The sequence below is a fragment of the Puntigrus tetrazona genome, chromosome 8 (assembly GCF_018831695.1).
Source record: "Puntigrus tetrazona isolate hp1 chromosome 8, ASM1883169v1, whole genome shotgun sequence".
NCBI classification, from domain to species: Eukaryota; Metazoa; Chordata; class Actinopteri; order Cypriniformes; family Cyprinidae; genus Puntigrus; species Puntigrus tetrazona.
In genome coordinates, this window is record NC_056706.1 from 2,847,267 (window position 1) to 2,865,094 (window position 17,828).

Sequence of the window (17,828 nt, forward strand, 5' to 3'; positions counted from 1 at the left end):
TCCGAGTTTGTTAATGCTGGTGGATAGTGGCCGTTATTCTGAAGCTCCATAAATCAGATATATCCACAAGTACTGGGACGTAAAACTAACCTATACGCCTTCGGGGGGTTATCACTTGTGCTCTGAAGCAGATCGATGGGTTTTTGTAACAAAAATACTTCTAGTTTTAAAATTATAACGTAAATGACTGACTCATGTTATTTTCCGTGAGAACGCTTCTTGGCTGACCTATGACTCGTCTTACATCATGCGTTGAGTCAGAAGTCAGCCAAGAAGCCGGAACTCGGCGCTCAATCGGTCCGTTATTTACGTTATAATTGTAAAACTAGATTTTTTTTTTTTTGCAAAAGCCCATCGATCTGCTTCAGAGGACGTGTGATAACCCCCAAAGCATCAAAATAATGGCCGCTATCCACCAGCATCAACAAGCCAGGATAAATTTTTTTTAAAACTCTGTGTTTGTCTGAAAGAAGTCAGTCATATACACCTAGGATGGCTTCAGGGTAAAATATGGGTGAACTGTTCCTTTAACAACAAGCTGAACTCCAAAGCTGTTAGAGGTTTGATGACATCACTAACACTGTTCCCGATAGCAACGGTGATGCTCACTGCTGTTAGCAAACACTCGCTAGCGTGTTAAAGGCCAGAGCAGACAGTACAGAGACACAAGGCTGTTTGAAGACAAAGGAGTTTATTTGCTCTGGTGTTCTGATCTGAAGGTGTTGACAGAAGTCCAGTTATCACTGCAGACGCGGCGTCGTTTTACTCTGGAAGTCTTTTGGAGGAATCCATCCGTGCGATGTCAGAGGGTTAGGCACGAGCTGAAGAGCGCGTTTATAAAAAGTCTTATGGCATGCGTCTCCTGCGGTGTCTCTGATTAAAAAGTCCTGTGCTGGTCGGACAGGTCAGAGGTCACGGTGTGTCAGATCGGTGGCCAAGCTTTACTGACCTCTACATGAAGAGACTCTGGGATCCACTGACAAAACGCTGACAGCAGACCTAAAAAAAAGGTTTTGTTTACATTCTATACGTATGTGTACTAATATATATATATGTATATGTATATATGCATATATATATATGTATATGTATATATGCATGTGTATATATATATATATATATATATATATATATATATATATATATATATATATATATATATATGTATATATATGACACATATATGTACAGTACAATTATAATCACATGTATATGCATTATGCATTTAAAATCTTATATTATATACCAATACATTTCACATGAAAAATGTTTTTATATCTATGCATGCTTGTATATATTTAATACATATTCACATTTTGCAATTCTGAGTTTTTATCTAAAACATCTGACTTTGCGTTTCTCACATATCTGAAAACAAGCAAAAGCGGAACAAAAAGCGGAATTCTGATGATAGAATTCGAATAAAAGAAAGTGAAAAGAAAGAATAAAAGAAAGTGAGTTTTATATAATAATAAATTAATATTATTAATAATAATAATAATAATAATAAATAAATTCTTACTCAATCTGCTGCTTTTCTGATCAAGAAACATTTCTTAATAGGTAAAATAGAAATCTGTTGTAACATTATAAATCACTTTTAAATCAATTGAATGCATTCTTGCTAAACAGAACTAAACATTTCTTTCAAAAGAAATCTCATTGACCCTAAAGGTTTGAATGCTAGTGCATCGTGACGGGTTTGCACTGCATGGTCTGTAATACAGTAAAATCACTAAATAGTAACTATAAGCCTGAAACATTTATGCATAGCGACTTACATTTTCCATCTTTCTTCCACGCAGCTTCTAAAGACGTCCTGTTGTCCACTTTCTCTGCGACCAGCGCCGACAGAAGAGCTTCGGTCCGCGGCTGCAGCCTGAGATCAACAGCAGGAGATTATTCATCAGGTGTTTACACGCCGTACAGAAGTTCAAGTGTGTATTAGGTCTTACTTGGCCCACGTCTTCAGCATGGTGGAGGGAGACGACAGTAAACATTTGGTGAACTTTTGAATCTTGGGATAAACCTGTAGAAATTCATCCAGGAGTGAGTTCATCACTTTTTTTAATTATGAATATGTCATATATGGCTTTATGCATTTATACTGCTCTTTTGATGTGGTTTTTTTTGGACTGATAGGAATAAATAGTCCTAAGCAAAGAAGCATTAACTTAAAGGTGCCAGTGAAGACATGTATAATGTGACAAAAGATTCCAATTATCAAACAATCCTCAAAAATACAATACATCTCGGTCTCCAGAAAAGATAAAGCACTACTAATAATCTTTGTTGAGCATTAATCGGCACATTAGAATGATTTCTGAAAGATAGCGAAGGAATGGCGCTGAAAATTCAGCTTTGATCACAACAAATTAATTTTTTTTTTATTTTAACTAAATGTGATTTTACTGTATTTTTGAACAAATAAATGCAACCTTGGGGAGCAGAAGAGATTTATTAAAGAGTAATAAATGATTTTGTTTTGAAAGCAGCTCTGTAATAATAAATATGCACTCAGTCATTATTGTCGTGATTATGGTCGTTGCAAAGTTTTAATTGGAAGTGTTTAAATGACCAAATTTGCTACGGTTTAAAGCTGAGCAAATACTAGAGTAGAGCAAATAACTGACATTTCCAACATGTTTTGGTTTGACACCAACATTCTCACACACACACACACACACACTCATAAATGTCACCTGGCCCTCCAGGAAAAACTTGGCAAACAGTTTGTAACGCTCAAGGCCCTCTGGGTAATCCACTTCAATGGCAGGAAGCTTCCAACTGACTCTGTCTGCGGAGAGAGGCACACCCACGTTCAGATTAATATCCATATCATGTGACAGTAATCACACACACGCACACGCACACGCACACGCACACACACACACACACACACACACACAGGCTTTGAACTCTGGCTGAGGACAGACAGCTGCTCTTACAGAAGGTGCTCTGCTGGAGACACTTCACTCGGCCACTCAGCGGGCAGTACCAGGGGGCGGGGCTTTCCTCCAAAGTGGTGAAGTGACAGTATTGTGGGAGGAGCTTCGGAATCCATTCCACCTGAACGGCACAAACACCTGGAAGAGACAAAAGGGAGAAACACTTACGAACTTCATTATTTAAATAAGCCTTAACTGTCTTTAGTTATTTTAGTGCTGCTAAATGATTCATCAGATCCAAAAAGCTTTTGTTTACACAATATTAGTACTGTGTTTATTTATTCATGTATATATAAACAGACACAATATATTTAAACGTATATGTACATATTTTCAAAATATATGTATTATATTTGATATTATATAAGTCACAATTTACATTGACTGATGCATGACATGTTTTTAGACAGAAATAAGCTAAAAACAACTGAAAAACCTCTATAGTATTAAGCCTTAAATGTGAGGTATACAATGGATGGGTTTCTTCTTTAAACTAAACATATGCATAGTATAACGCTATACTAAAACTAAAATTAAAACTATTCAAAAACCCTTCAGATAGCGTAGAAAGACAACATCAGAACGTGACTCATTGCGATTAAACACTTGATGGCACTAATTGTTTTATGTTGCATCTATTCTAAGTGTAACACAAAGACGCCTCAAGCCATTTATTTACACAGAATATGTCTTCATACAATAATATGCATGATTCATTTGTTAACAAATGTTGGACTGGGTACAATAAATAAAGCCTAAATATTATATGGCAAATAAATAAATATACATAAATTATTCTTATTAACTTATCTAATTATTAACCAATTATTATGCACATTATTTCTTAAAAGAAATAGAACTGCTCAAAGTTTATTATGATTTTCCACAATTTAAATTGATTTTTTATATTTCTAAATCTATTTTTATATTTTTGAGACACAAAAAAGGTCATCTAAAGGGCTACGTAGAGAAAGGCAGTGATTTCACATAAACACACACACACACACACACACACACACACACACCTCTCATGTACATCTTGGTGGTCTCCATGATTTCCTGATAAACAACAAACTCTGGAAGTGTCTTGTGAAGGGCAGATGATGGGTGAACGAACACTGGGTCATCCAGCAGAGGAGTCTGTAACACACACACACACACACACACACACACACTTAAATCTCTGTGACTTCTACGAGACTTAACAGCAAAACCAGAAGCAATCTTCCAGGCACCTTGTAGCCGTTCCTCCATTTGGGATCGAGCAGCTCCTCGGCCTGCACTCGTCTGGCGATGTGATCTCCTAAACCTGCCGTTACGATCTGCCGTAAACACAGCACCTGAGACTCCGTCGGAGGAGCCATCTTATTATCCACGTATACGCCAGCGTCAGAGCACACGGCATTCACTGACACAGACAGAGACGGAGAGAGAGAGAGACGGTTCAGTCACATACAGGCAGGCACGGACACAAAATAATTAAAAAAAACCTGATGTATCTTCATGCACCTGCATTGGTCAGCTGTCCTCGTAGTCTTCGTATTTCCAGCATGGCTTTGTGCCGAAGGCCGTTTTCCTCACAGAACTGCTGAGGGCAGCCCGCAAATTCACAAGCACCAACAGCCCCTGAACACCCATCAACATCCCACCATTTACACAAATCAGTTAAATGGCAGATTTGGCGTCTTTAAATGATCAGCAATGAGCAATTTTTTTTGTTTGGCTGATAGGAGTCAGATACGGGACTTTTATTTTGCCTTCTCTACAGCTCTGTCTAATAATACAAAGGCAACTGCTTTAATACTTTCATTGCAGTGACATTTTATTTAGTGCTGTCAAACGATTAATCATGATTGATCTAACCTAAAATAAAAGACTGTTTACATAATATAAACTGTGTATATTTATTATATTTCACAGAATATATTTTGAAGATATGTACGTGTATATATTTATATTCACATGTTTTTGTAAATAAATATATGCAATATACAAGCATAACATATTTTCTTAAATGCATGCATGCATGCGTGTATTTACACACAGACGTTAAAAAAATAATATAACTTAATTTTAGCTATTATTATTCCAGCTAGTTACCAAAAAGCACCTTATGGGCTAAATTAACTAAAACTGAAATCAAAATTATAAAAAAAAAAAAAAAAAAAAAAAAAACTACACAGAAATAATTTTAAATAAATAATACAAATACAAAAACATAGCACAATTAATAAAACTTTAAAAATAAAAAGGAAAACAAAAAATAATAATAATAAAAAAAAATTGATAAAAGTTAATAAGTTGAGTTTTACCATTTTTTAATCCATTCAGCCAATCTCTGGAACTGGCGCTAGCACTTTTAGCATATCTTAGCATAGATCATTGAATCTGATTAGACCAGAAGCATTGCGCTAAAAAATATTTTTCCTATTTAAAACGTGAGTCTTCTGTAGTTATATCATGCACTAAGACCGGCGGAAAATATGAAGCTGATATGACTAAGAACTATACTCTCATTCTGGCACAATGATCAAGTACCATGGCCGCCTGCAGCAGGGGCGATATCATCACGTATTACATCAGCCCAGAAAATAGCAACATTTCATTTTCCACCAGTCTTAGCACACGACATAACTACAGAAGAGTCAAAGAGTTTGAAGTAGGAAAAATATCGAAACTCTTTGGTCATTTTTGAACGTGATGCTACTGGTCTAATTAGATTCAATGATCTATGCTAAGCTACGCTAAAAGTGCTATCGCCAGACCCGGAGATTATCTAAACAAAAAAATTCAAAAACTGTAAAGCTCAACTTATTATCTCTGGGGGAGTTGGAGAATCAGCCTATTTCCAAATTAAGTGGAGTGTTCCTTTAAGTTGAAGCACTAAACTTACTGAAGCTAAGATAGAAATGAATTAGAAATATAATAAGACAAAGTACATAACATTACTAAGATTTAACTAAACTAAATAAATAATGGAATTCAAAATATGAATAAATATTTTAACAGCATATACATAATACTAAAATAAAGGTTTCAGACAACATAGATCTTAAGGAATTTTCACATTAAAGCGAAATCTCTGAACATACTGACACCAACGTTCGAAACCGAAATGAAACTCGTACCCAGCAGAACCATCAGATCTCCCAGCAGGAGCGACTGTCCTTGACCAGCCCATAACCTCCTCATCTGAACACCTCTGGCTCTCTTCCCTGCCATCTTAGCGCTCTCCTCCTCGCTGCCCGCGGGCCTGAGGAACACAGGAAGACGGAGACAGAGTGAGCGCTGCAGTTTGCTAACGTTTCTTCTGAAGTCAATGAATGTGAACGACCTGTCGTAATCCTCGAAGATCTCTCTGACCGTCATGGCAGCCACTATAGTGATGATGTACGGCATGCAGCCCTGCTGACGGCCCAGCGCTAGCATCTTAGCGTACCGCGGCGCTACGGGAAAAGCTGCCATCGCACGACCCAAAGGAGTTATGGGACACGACAGACGCGCCCTCTCCATCTCACTCAAACTACAACAGAGAAAGAAAAGGGTTCAAATTAAAAACTAAAGCTACAATGAAATGCACAAATGATGATCTGGTTGAATTTAACAGCTTTGTGAAATACCTTGTACATATATTTGTGTGTGTATATATGTGTGTGAAATATATATATATATATATATATATATATATATATATATATATATATATACACACACACACACACACACACACACACACACATATTATGTTCCATTATTTTTCTTTCATTGTTATGTGGAAAATAATATTTATTATTTTATGGGACCTATAGTTCACATTCATGTGGTAAATATTTTATTATACAATATAAATATACAATAACATGCAATACTATGAAAACATGTGCACTTTTAATGACAATTTATCATGTACACATTTCATTAACGGCTACAATCACATGCAACAATTTCAGGACTTTTGTTAAGACTAAATTCAGGTTATTATAGTAGCTAAAACTACAAATAAAACTAAACAATTAAAAGAAATAACTATAATGATCCTTAAATATTATCTGAAAAACTAAATACAATGGTAACTAAAATAACTAAAACCAAAACAGGCCTAAAATATTTATGAAAATAAAAAAAGATTTATTTAAAAGAAAGAAAAATAATAAAAATTGCAAAAATGCACAACTATTAATAAAAAATTATTTTAGTATTTGAGTATACCGATATAGCAACATTTTATGGCATTTTATGTTTATTAACAATTTCATTACATTACAATAGATATAGAAATATTTTATACATAAATATATGATATGATAGTAATCATTTCTATCACTTATTTTGTAATATTTTGCAAATATTTGCAATATATAATATAATAATAAGGCAATGCTCAATGTCAATTTTACATTACATACCCGTACACATAGAAAGGCGGTGGGTGACTTTTCATTAATAGTTTATATTATATATCATTTATACTTAAAAATGCATGTTTAAAACTATAATTTTAAATTAGTATTTTTATACACCATTGTATATTTTTTTACAAAAGCAACCGTGCCAGCTTGTTAATTTCCTGTCACTTGACTTTCAGCACATAAAATGGATCAATTATGGGCCGTACCGTCCGTGTCGAGGCGGTTCCTCCAGCGCTCCCAGAGAGATCAGGAGCTGTTCGGCAGAGATCAGAGCCTCGGATGAGGGAGGAGTCGGGAACGGGAAGTTCACAACCTAAACACACGCAATAAAATAAATAAATAAGAGCAAACCTGCTGCGCTCGGACGCATTCGTTCTCGTGAGCTCATCACAGAATGAAAGGAAACCTTTTCAATGTTGAGATCTTTCATCTGAAGGACGAGGTCATCGACTGGACGGCGCGTGATTTCAGCCTCCGAAAACAAACTGAAATCTCCGAACACGGCGGACGAGTAGAGCCTGCGTACGACACGCACAAAGTCACTTTAACACGGCACGCTTCCGAGATCTTCAGACCCCTCCAAAATACAACAACAGCCAGATTCTGACCTATAGCAGTGCCCCGGCTCTGTTCTGCCCGCCCTTCCTGCCCTCTGATTGGCTGAGGCCTGTGAGATCCAGGTGACCTTAAAGGAGGAGACGCCCGTCACTCTGTCATAAAACCTCTTCTTCACACGACCGCAGTCCACCACGTACTTGATGCCGGGGATCGTCAGAGACGTCTCGGCCACGTTAGTTGCGACAACACACAGACGCGCTCCAGGGGGAGGAGGACGGAAAACCTAGAAACACACAACATATTTAATACTACAATAACTGTCACAAAATAATTATTCATATTGACTGTATATTTATTGATCTTTTTAAATGGTGAAATCGGTTCTGTACAGCATTTAACCACTGCTGTTTATTTGTGCTTATATATATATATATATATATATATATATATATATATATATATACACATATATATATATACACATATAGATACACACACCCACACACATATATAGAGATACACACACACAAACACATATATAGATAGATACACACACACACACACACACACACACATATAGATACACACAAACACATATATATATACACACACACACACACACACACATATATAGAGATACACACACACACACACACACACACACACACACACACACACATATATATATATAGATAGATATACACACACACACACACACACACACACACATATATATATATATATATATACACACACACATCTTTTTATTAACGAATAGTGGAAAACAGTTGATCTGTTACTCCATGCCACATACCTTTGCCTGCAGCTCAGGGGCCAACAGAGAGTAGAGAGGAAGCACATACAGCGGGATTGACGGGTCGGCTTTCTCCTCTAAACACACACACACACACACACACACACACTCATTAACACACATCCAGTCAAGCACGGATAAAACACACCTGCATATCTATCTGTGAGTCTCTCACCGTGATCAGCATCCGGATGATCTCCCAGCTCCAGCTCCAGGTCTGAACCCTCGATATCATCCTCATCAGCGCCAGCCTGACGATCCTCATCATCCTCGTCCACAGGAAGAGCAGAGTAACTGTCCAGATTGATCTTCGGGAGCGACTGAGACCGAGATCAACGTGTTTAGTACTCGACTAGTAGGAAGCCACACCACTACACTATCACTCATTTTAAAATAAAAATGAGCTAAATATTCTTACAGCATTTATTAATGTTAGATAATGAAATAAGCAGTGATCGTTATCATATATTATAATGATCCTTTACAGAAAAACGCACAAGTAAATCTTGTTAAACGCTGTATTGTTAGTTCAGTTGACCTAATGTTAAAGGAATAGTTCACCCCAAAATGAAATGTCACCCTCGAGTAGTTGGGTGAACATTATTTTCTTCGTTTTGTCAAACACATAGGAATATATTTTGAAGAAAGTTTGTAACCAGACTGTTTTGGTCACCACTGACTTCCACAGTAGGAAAAAAAAACCCATAGAAGTCAATGGTTACAAACTTTCTTCAAAATAAAGAAAAACAAAAAGAAATTCATACAGATTTAAAACTACTTGAGGGTGAGTACATTATGACAGAATTAATAATAGTATTTTCACACTTTATTAATAATCTATTCCAAATTATTACGTTATTTACAAACCAGTTATTAAGGAGTTGTCAGTGTTTAATAAGATCACTCAGAAAGTCTAAATAAATAATTAATCAATTATTTAAAATGCATTAATAATGCAAATCTCCTTATTTAGACATGACAATAGTTGAATAAATGCTTTATTAACACACTCCCGCTGTAATTCATGATCAAGTCGGGTGGTTGTAAAGCGCTCAGTGAGCTCATCTACACTGAAGACTATTTATACCTTGTAAAGCATTTATAAAGGAGATGCAAAGGCTTGTTTATCTTCCAAACAGAAAAGTAAACAGACGGATTTCATATTTTTTGCATCTTGAAATGAATAGTGTTGCATCCCTCTGTGTCGCGTTTAGATATGCGTTTAAACTCAGACATGCTTATAAATCATTAACAAGGCATTTGTAGCTGCATTTATAAACTGCTTATGACTATTAATGTTGGAACAATGCTTTATAAAAGATGAACTGACTACTACTGCTTAACTAACGATTCATAGCGTGTAGTTATTATAAAGTGTCACCGAATAATGTATTCATAACCAGCAAAACCTTCTTAGAATAAATGTTAGTTAGCAAGGATGACAGTCATCATACCACGTTCTTTTTCTTTTTTGCTCTTTTTAACACCTTCAGGTCTTCTTCAGTTTCCACCGAATCTGAAAGAACAAACGTCAGTTTTTAATATTGGGACGGCTTCCTTGTAGGTGACTGTAACTAACTAAGTACTGGCGACTCGTGTATTACGCCACTTATGTATGGTTAGCGATTCAAACGGGGGAATTTTTCTCAGGTCACCTGTGCGCTCTCGGTTGGGTCTGTAAGGGAAAGCCCTCCTTAGTCTGCGACACACTGAATGGACCTCTGCTTGACCCGTCAGAAACACCAGAATGCCACCTATAACAGATCGAGCGTTTAGATCCCCACACGCACGCATCCGTTCACGTTACTTCTCTTGGTGCGTGTTTAACCAACCCGGCGGCAGCATGCGGTGAATCTTGCAGATCTTACGGAAAGCTTCTCCAGTGTAGTCTTCCAGCGGTGTGCGTTTATTAAAATGAACTGTGACCGCAAACTGACGGGCCTCCACCTGTACACACATGTACGGCTCTTACTTCAAAACACTATTTTTAACAGAAGTCATTTGCATATAGAAAAGTCTAAAACACACTTAGAAACGCTCCCCTGAACGCAATGTTTATTTTAACTTAAAGGAATAGTTCACCCAAAAATTCTAATTCTGTCATCATTTACTTTACCCTTAAGTAGTTTCAAACTTTAAAAAGTTAAAAATGTTAAAAAGTTTTTGGGTCACCATTGACTTCTATAGTATTTTTTTTCCTGTGACAGTCAATGGTGACCCAGAACGGCCTGGTTAACTTCTTTCAAAATATCTTTCAGCAGAACAAAGAAATTCAAGGGTGAACTTTTCCTTTAATATATGGTTGCTTACAGTATTTTTTTTTGCATTCCATAAACAATATTGTTTTTTTTGTTTTTTTACACGTGCAAAAAAATATATTCTCTGAATGTCTTTTTTTCCCTTTGGTGACGGGAGTCACTGATGATTTTGTCTGATGACCTACAGAACATTTCCTAATGTTTAAATGGGTTTAATTTATCTTAATCTGCAGAATACAAACCTGACACCTTAAATTGTTTAATACATTTATATTAAATCTAAATTTCTGGAAAAAAATATAACATTTCATGGGATTTTATAAAGGTAAAAATTAAACGGTTCTAATAAATTGTGGCAATAATGTATTTATCAAGACCTGAATTAATTAATTAATTAATTAATTAAACATGCTTTCTGATTGTTAAATATTTAAAAAAGAAACCAGGAAACTTAAAATAGAAAACACTGAATTTGAGGAATATAAAATCAAAAAAGAAAACATATTACATACGTCCCATTTTTTTCCCACTTTGAGTACGTTTCAGTTCTATTAATTTAAAAAGAACAGAAAAAAATAAATTTGAAAAAATATATATATATTAAAAATAAAAACAAGAGGAGGGGGATTAATAGGGCCCAAAAAATATCATTATTTTGTTTTAATCAAGTAATGTTTAATTAACAGTTAACAGTTATGCTCTTTGATTACTAAACTGTAAATATTAAACATTTTAATCTTCTGCAATTTCAAATGACCTTACATCATCGAGACGTGTGATAATGACATGAACATGTTACAAATCAGACACCTTGATAACCGGCGGAGGAGCTCGGAAGAGTCTCTTGTTCTCAGTGAAGTCCTCCACGCGCAGCGTCGCCGACATGATGATCAGCTTCATGGGCAAGCCTTTCTGTGGATCACAGAGCGCATCGTAAACGTGCCAAGCACGCAGCTTTAACATAACCGTCATGCACGCTCACGAGTCTCACCTTGTTGCGGAGCGGGACGATGCGTGACAAGAGGCCGATGAGGATATCAGTGTAGACGCTGCGCTCGTGAGCTTCATCGATGATGATCACGCTGTATTTCTGCAGCAGGAAATCCTGCAGAAACGGGGACGTTAAGAGAAAGCAGACGCGTCATTAAACAAGAAGCAATGGCTCACCAGCCGGTGTACATCCAGCGGTGGGCAAAATTATTGTATTTTCAGCAGCTAAAATGGTTATTTATATTTTTCGCTCTAGTGCACCAGTTGGAAACATCAGTTTACATTTCCAAACATTGGCCATTAATAATAATAATAGTAATCTAGTGAGCTTTAAGTCTGACAACAACCAGTGCTCCACTCAGAGATCCAGAGATTAAATCTAGAAGAAACCTGCCTGCAAAGATACAGCACTGTTAAAAGTGTTTAGGCACACCTGTTAAAGGAGGATGCTTTTAAAAATAACATCACAAATAGATTAACTTCTATTAACAACGTCTGGTGTGAGGCTGTGAGCGTCCTTTGCGTTTAAAAGCATCTTTTGCTCTCTGTGCAGTTTTTCAGGAAGCTTTGCGGGTATGCTATTTTTTCGCTTTATTACTTGATAAACATTTGGTTAGCCGAACCATACACAAACAGGGCTGGCTCATGCTTATTTTTACGTGAGCTCTGAAACTTTGGTGAAATATGAACATGTTAACAACGGGAGCGTTCAGGGATGTCCCTTTTTATTTAAAGGATGCACAAAAGCTTTCTTTGAGAGTTAGCGTGCAAATGTTGGTCTTTTAAGTGTAATATAGTACATAGCGTTGCGTAAAAACAAAGCATTGCCTGTAATACACGGTACGTGTTTGCGCATGCATGTTACCTTCTGAATTTCTTTCAGCAGGACCCCGTCTGTCATAAACTTGATCTTTGTGTTTTCTGTCACATTCCCCTCGTACCTGATCTGATAAGACACCACCCTAAACACACGCACACACATTTTTTTTAGTTTGACGTTAAAGCATTTTTCAGACTTCATGGAGGATGTTTGTAAAAGGTCAACAGCGATAATCTGAAACGTTTCTCGAGCAGCATATCAGCATGATCATGTGACACCGAAGACTGGAGTAACGATGCTGGAAATTCAGCTTTGAGCACAGGAATAAATTACATTTTAACATCGCAATAGAAAACACGTTAAAGTGTAAGAATATTTCACAATATTACTATTTTTAATCAAACAAATGATGCATTTGATTCGATGATCGATGCCTAAACATTCACTTTTTAAACATGTTGAATTATACATTTAAAATATAACTATAACTGCGATAATGGTGACGATTGTTAATGGAAATAACAATAATCCGTCTATTTTTAGGTTGATAATATACTTAATATTATAAAGCTGCTCAAGGCTGTTTGGCGCAGTGGTTTTAATATGGTTGATATGGTCACGTTTGTCTTATTTGCACAGATGTCATACCCGCTGGATAAATTCATCTCAGTGGCAACACGACGAGACATGCTGATCGCCGCCACCCTCCTGGGCTCCGTCACGCCAATAACGCCACCAGAGCTGAGAAACAAGAGAAACAAGCAATGAGAGACAGGGGTCACGGGTCACGGAGTCGGGCGGCGGCTCGTCGGTTACGTTACCTGGCATATCCCGCCTCGTACAGGAACTGAGGCACCTGTGTGGTCTTCCCGCTGCCCGTCTCTCCACACAACACCACACACTCGTTTTCCTTCACCGCTTCCATGACGACCTGCTCCTCCGCCAGGATCGGCAACCTCAGACGAGCCTCCTGCGATACACGTGAACCCAAACCCGAGAGACAAGCAGAAGTCAAGTCAATCAATCGTTTTTATTTATATAGCGCTTTTAACAACTCAGGTTGCATCAAAGCACTGATCGGTATAAAGTAGAAGAATACAATGACAGGGATGTATAATGTGAACAATTTGTTATTAAATGCAGAGACGGTCTCTGTAATCAATTCGACGATCATCGCTAGACATTAAGTGTCCCCAACAAAGCAAGCCAGAGGAACCAAAACCCCATCCGTACAGAATGGAGAAGAAAAAACCTTGGGAGAAACCAGACTCAGTTGGGGTCAGCACTTATCTTCCAGTTCACTTTTAAACGCAGCTGTGTCAGATAGCGTCAAGTCAAACGAGCACTTTATTAGGGAACGGCCAAATCAGCAACGCTTCAGAACCGAATCGACGTGATTCGCACCAAACCGATTCAAATCTTAGCGAGAGCTTGATAGCGCAGCCTTCACGTATAATAACTACTCATAATGCATGTTTGCATCATATCTCTTTATAAGCGATCAAACGTTAAAACGCCCTTTCTCGTTATTAAGCGTTTTAATGAAACACGCTTTCTAGAGCATTATAACGCATTCAAACGACAGTTACAGTTATTCATTGGATCGCGTAACGCATTATAAAGCGCACATCTAGCCATAATTAATTTATTAAAAATACTTCAAGTGAAGTCATCGCATTTGTTCTTTCACCTATTGATCGGTTTATAAATAATCATCAACTACATTTATTTGATGCCGTCTTTTTTTTACAGCTAGAGATATTTCAAAACCAGAGACACAATACAATATAATACGTGTGAAACATACTACAACAAATACATAAAGAAAGAAAGCTCTAGTCACCAAATGTGACCCAGTGACCAGTTTTCAACAGAACAAGCAGGTCTACGTAATAATGCATGAACACGATAAAACCAGCGGGGTTCCTGCACCTGAATCTCCGGCAGTCGATCCACGGGAATGAACACAGCAGGTTTACACTCTTCCTTCTTGCGCGTTTCCTCTTTTGCATCTTTCATCTCTTCCGTAACATCTGTATTTTCCCGTTTGGACTGCTCTTCCGCGGGCGTTTTTTCCTCTTCTTCCTCAGATGAGTCTGACCCCTCACCATCATCTTCCTCCGATAGCTCAGATGCCTCTTCCTCCTCCTCCTCCTCCTCCTCTCTCCTCCTCTTTCTGTTTGCTCCGCTCACGCTGCCGATCCTGACAGCAGCTGAATCCCCGTCCTGACCTTCGTCCGTAGATCTGCAAGCACACACAGTGATGTATTTTCCATCTTTCAGCACAGAGTCGCGTCTGGTTCGATCTCTTACTCTTTGGTCTGGTAGAGTCGCTCTCCAGTGCCGAGTTTAGAGGTGGTGTACAGCAGCTTGAGCTCGGACTCGGCCAGCTGGACCTCAGCTAGTTTAGATAATATATCCGCTCTCTGCGGAGAACGAGAAACATGCAAATGAGTCGTATTCAACAAACTAACGCTCTGAGAAGCATCGGATCTCTCTCCTTACGTGGGTTTTTTTCTCTTTCAGCTCCAGGACTTTCTCCAGGTTCTTCCTCTGCTTCTTCGTCAGGGCTTTCTTCTTGGCTGCAGGGTGCTCTACTTTTTGTTTCTTGGTTTTGGTGGCGGGCAGAACCAGAGCGTTGCAGTCGTCCACACCTTTAAGCATGGCTGCATCTGCGAAAAATAACATTTAATAAGCTCCAAAACACACGCATTTAAGTCGCAGAAAACAAGCACGCATGCACGAAAGGGTGCTGAGCACTGAACACTTAATGTGTTGAAAATCTAGATGATTCGGTTTACATTTTAATAATTATACGATACAAAAGTCGGAATTGGTTTTTGCTTGCAATAACAAAACATATTACACTTCAGGTCAAAACAAAAAAGCCCAAAATGGCTAAATGCTAAGCTTTTAATGGCCGTAAGCACAAATTACCAGTAAGAAATGAGCAAGAATTAATCAAATACAGTCTTGTCTGGGAAAATGGGAAAATGTGCACCGTTAAAAAGCTAAATATTTAGGTTTGGCCCCTTTTTTTCCCCAGGAAGAGTGACATTTATGTTTTTCAAAAGAATTCTGCTCACGAAACCTGCATTTACTTCATCCAAAGCACAGAAAACACTATACAAATATTTCAGCGTTACTTATTATATAAATGTTATTTTGGATTTAAAAAATGCTTCATTAGAGAATCCTTTAAAAACTAAAAATGTGTGTCTGCGTATTACATTAGATTTTTTCTCAGTGAAAGCTCATTTTTGACCACTGGGAAAGATAAAAAAGCACACACACACACACACACACACACACACACATATATATATATACACACATATAAAGAGGTATTACAATTTGAAGGTGGTTTATGAGGACATTGCCAATGCCAATAATTCAAAAAAAAAAAAAAAAAAAACATACTAAATTGTGGGGGTTTTTTTCACTATTATCTAAAAATACATAACGTTTCCTGTAAGGGTATGTTTAGGTGTAGGGCTATAGCACATAGTTTTTACAGTATGCCTATGGAGAGTCCTCATAAACAACAAATATCAACGTGTGTGTGTGTGTGTGTGTGTGTGTGTGTGTGTGTGTGTGTAAAAGGATTGTTTTGTTCTAGCATCTATGTATCATCATCTATTATCACAATCTACATTTACGAGACGTTTTCTGTTTCCCTGTGCTCAAAACCAAACTTTAAGTGAGTAAAAAAAAAAAAAAATTGGTATAATATAATTATTGAAAACACTACACACTAATCCAAAACAGCATTAATGGTAGCAAAGATAATAATAATACTAATAATGCTTTGTTTTGTTCTCATTTTAGATATTCTTTCTACACTACTTCTAATAAATTATAAGAAATAAAAAGAAACCGATATAAAAGATATATAAATTAATCATAAATACAAACGATTGCATTCAACTGTAAATACGCGCACAATTATTGTGAACAATGGATTAACGGTTTACGAAAAGGAGTGTTATTTTACAGATATTTCAACTGTCCTCAGTTATATTGGTGAATAGTACTTTTCCCTTAATATATGAACGCATTTAAGCAATATGCCTTTCATTACATTAAATGAACGGTTTCTGCTTTTCATTGCTTCCCTATAACAATAAGCTCATGCTCACGCACACGTCTTACCTCGTATCTCCACCTGCACATCTGTCTGTCTGTCTGCAGCAGCCGTCTGCACAGATGCGCTCCGCTGCCTGCCTTTCCAGTTGTGCCTCTTTCTTAATCTGCCCATGGCAGAAGTTTACAGCTCCGAACTGAAACCCCTCAGAGACGTGCAGCTCAGTACAGAGGAGGATCTGTCAAAAACATATCAAGAAACTGCTGGTATCATGAAAACAAGGTCGCATCACAAAAATACTAACGGCTCTCAAACACGGCATGACTTTCTTAAGCAAATATTTGGTGCTTGTTTTATTTATTTTTTTGCTTAAATGTGACATCAATACTTTGTTTTTTAAAATTATTTTACCACACGCTTTGGTTAATTCGAGTATGTTCTGTGTTTGAATATGAGCTGTAGAGATAATCTTATCGTTTCTGCTCGCGTGTGCTGCTGGATGTCAGTGTTTGCGCTGCTCGAAATCAGCTGGCAAATTAACACTCGTTAAATTATTATATCAATAAAGGTCGCTTCGTCTTTTAGCCACTCAAAACAAAAACAAACTCAACCGATTCGTCTAAATGTATCTTACGGTAACATTAAATAGACTCACGTGTTGATCCTGTGGTGATGTTATGCAACCTTAAAATGAGCCCGACGCACTTTAGCGGCGATAAAGGGTTCCGGGCTTCATGTTTCCCCCCGGTCAAAACGAGTGAACGAATCCGGACGCATAAAGTTGTTCGCTGTCGATTTATGCATAATAGTAAATAAGATTAGTTGAAAACAGATTAAATGTCTGGGGGAAAAAATTCTCAGTGCCAATGCATTTATGTATTACATTCATAAACAGAGGTTTACTGCACCTCTCCTTTCTTTAATCAAAGTGGACTTGGATAAGTAAG

General features: G+C 37.3%; 1 protein-coding gene across 1 annotated transcript; it reads right to left on the minus strand.

Annotated features, from left to right (window-relative positions):
• Positions 1-671: 671 nt before the first annotated feature.
• On the minus strand, positions 672-17,662 carry dhx37 (DEAH (Asp-Glu-Ala-His) box polypeptide 37). The gene is made up of 28 exons (XM_043247667.1): positions 17,537-17,662; positions 16,950-17,119; positions 15,303-15,469; positions 15,111-15,223; positions 14,730-15,042; positions 13,619-13,767; positions 13,446-13,538; positions 12,843-12,939; positions 11,979-12,092; positions 11,798-11,899; positions 10,562-10,676; positions 10,385-10,483; positions 10,184-10,245; positions 8,905-9,049; positions 8,730-8,806; positions 7,966-8,198; positions 7,764-7,875; positions 7,564-7,670; positions 6,283-6,471; positions 6,077-6,201; positions 4,458-4,574; positions 4,184-4,356; positions 3,974-4,088; positions 2,949-3,086; positions 2,703-2,797; positions 1,956-2,029; positions 1,782-1,879; positions 672-999 (listed from the first exon to the last, which is right to left on the minus strand). Exons 2-28 carry the CDS (start codon positions 17,053-17,055, stop codon positions 923-925), a joined length of 3,405 nt encoding a protein of 1,134 aa, XP_043103602.1. The 5' UTR covers positions 17,056-17,119; positions 17,537-17,662; the 3' UTR covers positions 672-922.
• Between the last annotated feature and the right edge of the window lie 166 nt (positions 17,663-17,828).

What these genes read in the sequence shown, in the direction of transcription:
- dhx37 (XM_043247667.1), bottom strand. Translation starts at nt 17,055, where the DNA reads ATGGGCAGATTAAGAAAGAGGCACAACTGGAAAGGCAGGCAGCGGAGC. An exon ending in CGACTCTACCAGACCAAAGA is followed by an intron (nt 15,043 to 15,110) that starts GTAAGAGATCGA and finishes GTGTGCTTGCAG; the next exon opens with ATCTACGGACGAAGGTCAGG. An exon ending in GAGATGAATTTATCCAGCGG is followed by an intron (nt 12,940 to 13,445) that starts GTATGACATCTG and finishes GCGTGTGTTTAG; the next exon opens with GGTGGTGTCTTATCAGATCA.